This window comes from Tauraco erythrolophus, chromosome 5, assembly GCF_009769465.1.
Source record: "Tauraco erythrolophus isolate bTauEry1 chromosome 5, bTauEry1.pri, whole genome shotgun sequence".
Taxonomy (NCBI): domain Eukaryota; kingdom Metazoa; phylum Chordata; class Aves; order Musophagiformes; family Musophagidae; genus Tauraco; species Tauraco erythrolophus.
In genome coordinates this window covers 48,037,336-48,047,399 of record NC_141469.1, presented here as the reverse complement: position 1 = coordinate 48,047,399, position 10,064 = coordinate 48,037,336, and the positions used below count along the sequence as shown (strand labels likewise).

The 10,064-nt window shown below is 45.2% G+C and overlaps 1 protein-coding gene across 1 annotated transcript in view; it reads left to right on the top strand.

Annotated features, from left to right (window-relative positions):
- Nucleotides 1-43, top strand: part of PHOX2B (paired like homeobox 2B) — a 1,995-nt gene extending 1,952 nt beyond the window's left edge. The window contains exon 3 of the mRNA XM_086612186.1: nt 1-43. This exon is cut by the window's left edge and continues 413 nt beyond it. Within this exon, the coding sequence (XP_086468312.1) occupies nt 1-43 (43 nt within the window).
- Nucleotides 44-10,064: the final 10,021 nt, after the last annotated feature.

The following is a 10,064-nucleotide window of genomic DNA, read 5'->3' as shown; positions in this document are numbered from 1 at the left end:
CGGCGGCACCAAAGGCAGCCTCGTCAAGAGCGGCATGTTCTGAGCGGCGGCGGCGGCGGCGGCGGCCCCTCCCGCTCATTAGTATCCGCCGCCCGCCCATAGTAATGACCAGGGGCCCGGGCTGCGCCGGGCTCCGCGGGGCAGGGACCCCGCGCCCCCACGGCGGACCGCGCCCGGCTCCCCTCGCCCCCGGCCCGGCGGCGGGGCCGGCCCCGCAGCGCCTCCGCTGGGGCGGGGGAGGGGGGCTGCGGCCGCCGGGGGAGCGGAGGCGGCGGCGGGCCGCGGAGACAGCGCCCGCGGGCGGCCCGGCGGCGGGGGAGGGCGCCCTGCCCGCCCGTGGGGTTTTTTTTTTCTAAGCTCCTTCTCACAGTCAGCCCGAGCGACAAAGTGTCTTCTCCACCACTCCACCCCCGCTCCGCCACCCCCCTGCCGCCCCCCGGCCCCGCGCCCGGGGGCGTTTCTTGCTCCGCTGTCCGGTGTCACTGTCCCCCGGTTCGGTCTTGGGTCTCTCCGTTGCCGCCGCCGCCGCCGCCGGCGCCCCGCCGGGCTCGGCCCTGGGCCGGCGGCCGCCGCCGCTCCCGCACCGCGGATCCGGCCCCTGCAGGGCCGGCGCCCCTCACGGCGGACGGCTTGTATTTATTATTAATTATTATTAATTATTATTATTATTACCCGGTTCACGCAGTTTTTAGGCATCTCCGTTAGGGTTTTCTAATTTTATTTTAAAAGGCACAAGCTATAGCTCTTAGTTGAATGTCGACAGGTATGCTTTCTCTTTTTCCGTGTCTTTCTTCAACTGTGTTCTGTGACTCAACTGTATAGTGTTAATATCAGTACAGACTTGTCTAGTTGACCGTATAAATAATGTTTTCCCTTCTCGTAGTCTCTATGGCGTGTCTTTATGGAGAAAAAAGGTTCTCACGGATTCGGTTTCCTTTGCGTTTAGAGAGACCAGGTTCAGGCAATGATATCTATTTTTGTTATCGGTTGCATGTCGTCTCATTTATTTTATTTTTTTCCCTACCTGTTGGAATATGTTTGTGAGCATAATCGTCATAAATTATGTTCAGGGTTTTCAGATTTATTTATATGTGGTTAAAATGAATGCTTCTATTTAAAAGGGGAAATATTTCTACATGTGCATATAGTTTTCCAAAAGTGTACCATTAATTGATTGTTGATAATAAAACCCAAAAGCAAATATAGCACCGTAGCCCTTATGACTTCTTGTTAGGGCTTTATTGGGGGGGGGGGGGGGGGGGGGGGGGGGGCGGCTCGTTTTTTTTTCTAACAAAAATTGAAGGTGCACATCGGAGAAGCTGGACTGAGTCATCAAAAGGAGATGGGCTCGGCGGCATTATTTTTAATCTGCGCTACCATCAGGAAGACCAAAACTGCGGGTCCCATCATTACTGCCTAATTGTGCCGTTATTAATTATTTGCAAACAAGCTGACTGGGGAGGGGAGGGCGGAAGATGCGTCACATCTGACCTTTTGTCGCTACCTCGAAAATCGGAGATGGCCAATATTAAGCGATATCCGTAAAACAAAAAAAAAAGGAAAAAAAAAAAAGAAAAAAAAAAAGAGACATAAACTACAGGTCTGCAGCTTGTCAGCGGATAAAGGATCCTGCAGGTCGGCTGAACCCTTTCGCCAGCTAAAGTGGAAGCCAAAATTGGCTTTAGAGGTCTGCGGCTTTACGCAAACGGTTCTTCTGCTCATAGCGAGCGCAGGGCGGGGGGGGGTCCGTCCGCGGGGACTATCGCGGCCGTGGGCTCTGTTCCCACCCGGACCGGGAGTCCTCCAGCGGCCTCACACCTGGGGACTCGCTTTGCTTTTACCGCCCGGCAGCGGGAGGCAGCCGGTGGCCGAGGTAGCGCTCAGCCGGAGTCGGAGCCCCGGCGGCGCGGCCCCGACGGCTCCCGCGCTGCTCGCCCGGCCCTGTCCCGCGGGGAGCGGGCAGCGGGCCGACACGCCAGACGCCCGCGGGGCACGGGATAGCAGCAGAAAGCCGGCCTCGCCAAGACGAGCGGGCATCCAGCTCCACCAAACCCCCTCGGGGAGGGCCAGCCCCCGCCCCCGCGCAGAGCCGGGGCGCCCCGGGGCTGCAGCGCACCCCGGTGCCGCCTCCCGGGGCGGGCCCCGCAGCCGGGGCACTTGCGGGTTAGCTGCGGGAGTGCCGGGGCGATGAACTCTCTCTGACTCTGGCAGAGTCAGTGGAAAAAAAGAAAAAAACAAAAGAGACTGTTTGGGGGTTTGGCTGAGAAGCAAATGTGGCAAAAGCGTTCCTCCGCACGGCCGGCGTGCTGGGGGAGAGGGTGCCACCGCCGAGAGCACAGTTAAAGGAGCCAGGAAAAATGGGACAAGTGCTGTTTCGCCAATAAAAATACTCCAATAATCGGGTTTAAAATGCTGCAATAAAATACGCAGTCTGTTTTCTGGAGGTAAAAAACTCAGTATGTATTTCTTGAATATATGTTTTGTTACAATGTGGGTAGCTTTTGTCATTTTTATTTTTTTCTTCCAAAAGTCATTTCATAACCTAAGAATATCTTTGCTTAAGGTAAATGGACTGTCTCTAGGAATTAGCCAGCTGTGGACTGCAGTGCAGCTCTGCTAATAGTGATCTACGTAGAAAGAGTTTCCTGCTGCAGAAGCTGCCGAGCTCGGTCCATCTGCTTCACCATGGCTGAACGGAACCCTGAGCCCTTAGAGAAGGCGAGACCTGTGTTACCAGTAAACCAACCAGCCAGGCGAGGGTGATGTAAAGGTATGAATCCTGGTCAGGCCTTGCTGTGCGAAGATGATAGATGATCAGCTTCCATTTTATGGCACGCTGTCGTGATTTGAAAACATTAAGAGATGACAATGCGCTACTTTTTTGGGTATTTTTTTTTTCCCAACGATTCACTACTTTGTCTGTTAAAACTTTGGTTTTATTTCTAATATGAGGGCTTCAGTTTCTAAGCAATGGACCCTGCTACATGTCTGCTAGATCTTTTCTCTCCCTTAATTTTACTACACTGTAAATTGATTTGTATCTTGATCTATCTTCTTCTTGATAAACTAAATAGGCTGTGTCCTTTACATCTCTCACACTCCCTAAGGCTCAAACTTTTACAATCTTTTCCAGAGCTGGAACCACTCTCTTGTGTTTCTGAAGTTGCTTTATATCAGGATATCAGGACAGTACCAAACACTGAGGTCTCACTCTCATTAATAGTTCATACAGAGCTAGGATCACCTCTCTATTTCTGATCACAATTTTCCACTTATATATACAAGCTTACAATCAATCCTTTTTGGAAACTTCTGTTCTGTCACTTATTCCCTCTGACCCACAAATCCTTTTCCAAGCCACTACTTTCCATGTTCTGGTCACCTCCACAGTGCGGGGAACCGTGGGAGGCCTGAGGCATAGGGCACCCACCGTTGGTCAGGATCAGTGTGCCCGTGGCAGATCAGTCAGAATGGTTCATTCATCAGCCTTCGTGATTGCTCAGTCACAAAGAAATGGATGGTTTGAAAATACGTGAAGTTTTTTTCTCCTGCCTCTCTCCAAAGGCAGAAGTTTGACAAGGAGCAATAATTAAGTAAGTAATCTACAGGATTGCTGCTGACTTTTACAAGCACAGAAGCTAGGAGGGCCACGGGGTACCCAGTGGGAGACCAGGCAGGAAGAGGATGCCAAATGGCTTATTACCAGTGGTACTGGTGAAGGCCAAATGGGCAAGCTGCTCCATAATGCCGAGAGATGCTCCGGGGTTCACAAGACAAAGTGATCCCGGCAGAAGGACCTAACAAGTCAAAAGATGCTCCAGTACAGAAATGAGGGTAAGATTTCTTATTTTTGTTGGGTTTACCCCCTCATGTTGTTCAAGTAAAGAGCAATTTGATTAAGAATCCAACACAACTTCAATACGAACACATACTGTATCTTGAAGAGTTCAATGGTAAATTCACATTGTGTGTTTGAAGCAACTCAAATGTTTAATTGTCTGCTCTTTCAAATGCCATGACTTGGAATTCAGGTCTAACATCGAATTTGGCTCTGGGGTGGCTCTTGCACACACTTTCCCTTTCTTGTCTCCAATAAATGAACAGAAAAAGTAATTCCTGATTGTAGTATGAGTCTCCCAGTGGATGGATGCATGACAATGCAAACATTAATTTTGCTACTGAAGGATATGTAGCTGGCATACATAAAAACTAAAATTAATGAAAACAATCTGTTTTCCTGAGAAGCAAGTGTGTCTAAATAGTTCAATCTCTACATAGCTGCACTTACTTAATAAAGTTATCAGACTACTATCAACCAGTGGGAAAAGGAGGTGTCTTGAAAAGTGCCTGTGGTTCATTAGAAAATTTTTTTAAATCCTCTTTTCCTCTCACCTTTTTTGCCACTGCTGAAAGCGCTAATAGATTTACCTCACAGGAGTTCCCTGACCAGCCTGACTCCAGCCAGGGCCAGCAGCTTACTGCTGTGGCCTGAAGTGTGAGCTCCTTCTGAAGGCAAAGTCTGGGGTCTCCTCACACGGGAAGGGTCCCCACTGTACAAGGGAGGAATGGGACACGAAGTCACCATTAGTTCTTAGACACCAACTAAACTAGTACCTGTCTGTAACTCTTGCTACACATTCAGTGTGAATCATTAATCTGTAGACTACCCTCATCATCCATAGAGCAGAGCAGTGCTATGAAGGCTGTATTACAATGGGAGATGAAGCCTTCTGCTTCTGTCACCAGTTTCATTTGGTCCTTTAAAAGTCGTTACCTGTCAACTGTTATGAAATGAACTGGCGGCTTCATCCAGGGTGCTACTAAAATATGGCTCCACCCTAGAAAAGCAACTTTGCACCTTGTACTTTGAACAAGAGGTCATCAAGTGGGCTAAGGAATGATTTGAGAGGAAACTCATCTTTTCAATTTGTGGGGAATTCACCCAGAAACAGCTCAAGAAACTTTAGCTGTGAAAATGAAGCTCATGCTGCCATTTCCTAGGTGGGAAATTTCCTTTGGAGAGAGGGAAACAACTTTTGGGCTGATCATTATTATTATTATATCAACAGGAAATTAAAATATCTGCACTTGAAAAGGAATATTATCTCACGCTATTGTTGCAGGCTGAGGCTGTAACTCTTCCCATTCCTTTCTGAAAGAGAAGCAGCAAGGGAATGCCGATACATCTCTTGCTGTTTCAAACAGCTCAGAAGAATAATGTATAAAGTTTATGGACAGTATTAGACAAAAGTTCAAAACAGTCTTGGGAATTGTAAGTGAGAGAAGCTATGCCTTTCTAGGAGTCCAAAACCTAACATCGGCATTAAGGCCTCTGCCAACAGGCATAACATACATATTGTGTCTTCAGAAGCATTAACTTCAGTATCATTTCACAGAAAGATGTTTATAGAAAATGAATCAATATATTAATTTCCGCTAAGGAGAAAATCTATCCTGGGAACCAAGCACAAAGTTCATGAGTAGCTGTGGTTGTTTGGCTAATGAAGAGCAGTGACAGGAGGCTGCAAAACCAGTGGCTAAGAGAAATCTCATATGGATGTGGTATTTGGGAAAGCTTTGGTGTCTTGTTTCAGAGGTATGGGGCACCCAGAGCTCCCAGCTGGAGCTGTGGATACTCATCACCTTGAAAAGGCAATCCACTTCTTTAAACCTCCTAAGAGAGTGCTCACAGTAGTCAGTCCCTGCCCCAGAATATAGCCACAAACACCCATGCATTCAGGGCTGTTAAAAACCCATTTATCCTTTGAAGAGCAGAGGGAGGCAGCTCACCCGTCCCAAGTTAGGCCAGGAACCACGGAGTCCATGTACCTCCAGCAACTGCCATCACTTTCCCAGACCACAGAGAGCCAGTGCCAACACCTAGCAGTTACCTTCTGATGCTCATTTCCAGGCAGAGCCAGGAATAACCTCTGGCCAGTGCTACCTCCACCTGCCTTCTTGTGGGTAACCATAAGCATGCTGGATTTGGCTCAGCATTGCCTGGCCTTCATGTTTTCCAACTGGGATGGTCTGTGCAGCTTTCCACCTCAGTGGCCTCCTTGGGCTTGTAGGACTCTCTTCCAGAGAACCAAGGCAAGTAGAAGACCATTCAGCTTCAGCGAGTCCTTGGTTGCTTTGCCTCAGCTTGCAGACAGTACGGGAGAGCAGAGGGAGAAACAGCAGAGTTGCTACAAAGCTGAAGGTTTAATTCCCACTCAAGGTTATCATCGTGGTGTTAGTGGAGGTCAGCAAAGATATATTCCATGGGCTGTCACAAGCTGTGGGTTATTCTTACTTTTTTTTTTTTACCTAAAGAGTCTGACGTCATAGTTCAAAATAATCTCCTCAAAGCAGTTCTGTCAGGACAACTCAAAAGCTTCTGGCCCTGTATTGATTTCACAATATTGAACTGTTTCTAGAAACAGCTACCAAAATATTCTTGCTGTATTATCTTTAAAAAGGTTACTAAAAGGGCTGAGCTTTGAAAATAAGCAGTTCAGGAATCTCCATAGGTCAACACTGCAAACAAAATGCCACCACATCCAGGATGCAAGCATCCAAGGAAGCCCCTCTCACTTGAATTCCAGAGTTACGCACTTTCTTTACAAAGCAAGTGTCTCTTCATTTTTAACAATGGTCTTCTCACATCTGGAAGAAAGCGCGGTAGTTAAGACCATATCTACTGCTACTGCGTGTGCTTGTAATGCATTACATGACAGTGTATTTTAGAATGGTGATGCTTTAAACACACAGATCTAATTATCGCTAGGAATATCTCTACGGAGACAAAAAGTTAGATAAACATGGTGTGGGCGGTTTTTCCCTGCTGCAGAAAAAGAGGATGCACTAGATGGACATGTAAGCCCTTCACTCCCAACGTATTCAATTCCCACTGGAAATGTAGTACTCCTCAAATATTTCTGGGCTGATTCATTGACTACCAAACCTGGTGGCATTCACAGAAAGGTGGCAAGAATGATCGAGGGCATGCATCATTCAAGAGAGATGGAAAAATTATTTGTGTTAACAAGGAGGTGTGCTGTACTGGATAAGGTTATGTATATATGAATACTAACATACTGATGAGGCTGGAGAAGTTAAATTACACACTTTTCTTTTTTACCCATTTAATCTCACCTTTCAGTGACCACATCACTCAAGCTCTCTCCTAGTGTTGGTTAGGAGCTAAAAAAAACCTCACTAGGATAACATATAACAGTGGGAGCATTCCATTCCTGCCCTAGTAAGTTTAAAACTGGCAAAGGGAGATACTCCCAATCACTAGGTAATCAAACTGAGACTCGTGGCCAGAAGATTTTGTCAAGGTCAAGATTTTAGCTAAATTCTGCATAAAAATGAGCTCTTCAGTAAGGATATCCAGCCAGTACTGTCTGTGTTAATAAAAGATTCTGGAAGATTTCTGATATAAACCCATCTATTTCAAGGTGTAAGCCAATCTCTACTTACTGAGGATGAGACCTTTAACAATTAGTTTCCCCCGAAAGATTTCTTGTGTGTTCTTCTAGATCACCTGCTGCTGATCAGTACCAGAAATGGGTTTATAAACTGTAGATCACAAGTTTTAAGCTGTACATCACTCACTGTATTTCTACATTCTAATAGCAAATGAAAGCATGGCTTCCCAAATTTGCTTCATTTACATTTCTTCATTGTCTTTTTTGGTGAGTAATAGTCCCTGTTATATTCACATGGTCAGCTCCAATCCTGGCCAAAGTACATTCCATGGCTGAAGTAAAATACATCTGCAAAAGTGATTAATTTTTCTTATTATTACTGATTACTTTCACTGATCAATACTTTCACTGGTGCATACCACGAGTACATTTAAATGTCAATGCAAGAATTAATTATCCTTAATTATTTCCTTTCAAAGATCATGGGATTTTTTTTTTTTTTTTTTTTTTTTTAGATTTTGGATATATACATAAACTTACAGTCAGATTTGTCTTTAAAATTTTCCAGGATCATTTGTACAAAATCTCATAAGCATAAAATCCTTTTAAAGTATTTTACTTTTAAATATTTTTTACAAAATATGTAAAAATTTTAAAAATGAAAATATTTAATCACTTAAACACCAGGCATATTAAAACCCCTGTAATTTCTAAGCCCAGTTACGTGTGAGTTCTGAACGAAAAGGGGTTTCTCTAAACAATGAAAAATATTAATGATACAAGAGAAGATTCAATTATATAACTATATATTGTAATTCTCAATGATTTATAAAAGGCAAAATTCAGATATGCTACACAATAAATTACCATTAAGATGAGACTAGAGTTTGGTCTAATAGAATCCCATTATTTAGAAAAGGAAAAAGAAACCCTATTAGATTATAGAGTTAATTCCCTGCCAGTGCTGAGGTCACTGCTCTTTCACTTTCGGGCTTGTCTACATGAAAACTGTTGGTGAAGTTGAAGAGTCTTCTTGAGCAGAGTTCCAGACAGACAAGAGGAGCTCTGTGTTGACCTTGTCACTTCCATAAAGGAATGAAAGTAGCTTTAGTGGGTAAATCACCTTGATAATTTTAAAGAAAAAGAAAAATCTGTTAAGGCCTGGGGGTAAATACTCCAAAATGGCAATACCCCCCAGTGTTGCCAGTATACGAGGATTAGAGACCAATTGAATGAAAGCCGTCAGCTTGAAAAGCTCATCTGTGTATTTCTTTCGCATTTCCCTGAACAATTTGGATTATGTGGTCTCCACTTCCTCCCAGTGATAAGTTAGGCAGAAGGGATGTGTTTTCTCAGAAGGATATCAGAGGGTCACACAGACCTTAGGCTCTCTCAGCGTGGTGAGAAAGGCAGAAAAGAGCATGGCTTTCAGCTGAGACCATCCTGCTATCCAATGGGGAGTCATCTTTTCCCACCTCATCCTGATATGCCTCCCAAATTTTTCTGCGCAGAGGTAAAAGCTGAGACATGTGCCCTTTGAAGCATACTGAACCTTTCTCAGGGACAGGTGACCTAGAAATGCAATTTATTCCTCCCATAATAACTACTTCTTCTCTCACAGCAACCAGTTTCCATCCACCCAGAAATAGCCAGGAGGCTCCAGGGGATGCCCAGCCCAGTGCCACACTGTGCACCAAAGCCACTTTTGCATGTCACCTGTTTGCTCGCTGAGGTTATTAATTGCCCTTGAACAATTTTTCCTCCCAGAAGTTCTCTTTGCAGTGAGCACCTGGACCCTCTCTTTCCACCCTGCCACCAAACTGCCACCCGTTTTGAAGGGTTGCGATGACAGGTCTCAAAACGCCCGGGTGCCCCCACTGATGCTGACAACGCTGCGTTGCTGGCAGACCCACCGCCTCCTACTTCACTGAGCTGTGAAAGAAAAACTTGCTTTTAGTGGAGGTGCTCCACTAGTGCTCTTTGTTCAGCATCATTAAGCTGGGATTCGTGGGTTTAACAAACTCAGTATTAACCACACTGCTGGGTGTTGAATAAAGATACTAAACTTATTGCTTGCTTTCAGCGACTGCCTGCAAGAGGGTGGAGAAATAAGTTTTCTGTGTTAGTGCGTCGGGAGGCACAAACCGCTTACTCACTTGTGTCATTGACTTAGACAAACAATAGCTACAAAAAAGTATCAGCTGCTGGTAATCAGTGCAGCTCCATGAGGATACAGTATTTAAAAACCCACACCAATTTGTTGTTCTAAAGAAATAGCTTCAAAAAATTCCTTATTTGGTTGCCACAGTGTAATTTTTTTTTTTGTTTTTGGTTTTTGGTAATAGGAGTCCTGGGCTGCATAGTTGTCTCACCAGCATACAACTCAAACAGATGAGATGTCACTGATGGAAAACCGATGGAAAGGAAGATTTGAACAATTACACAGAACAGATAAGCTATTAGCTTCTCCAGGGATCTAATGATATACTCTGCAGGATCATTCAGGCTACAACCGTAATTAAAACTGGTCCTGAGTCATTCTGTTGTAGCACAAACCATTAACAAAGAGGAAAGAAAATCTTTGGCAGCCTCTGTACGAGGGAGGACTAGGATGAGACTGGTGTCTGACACAGGTTAGGACTGAAATAT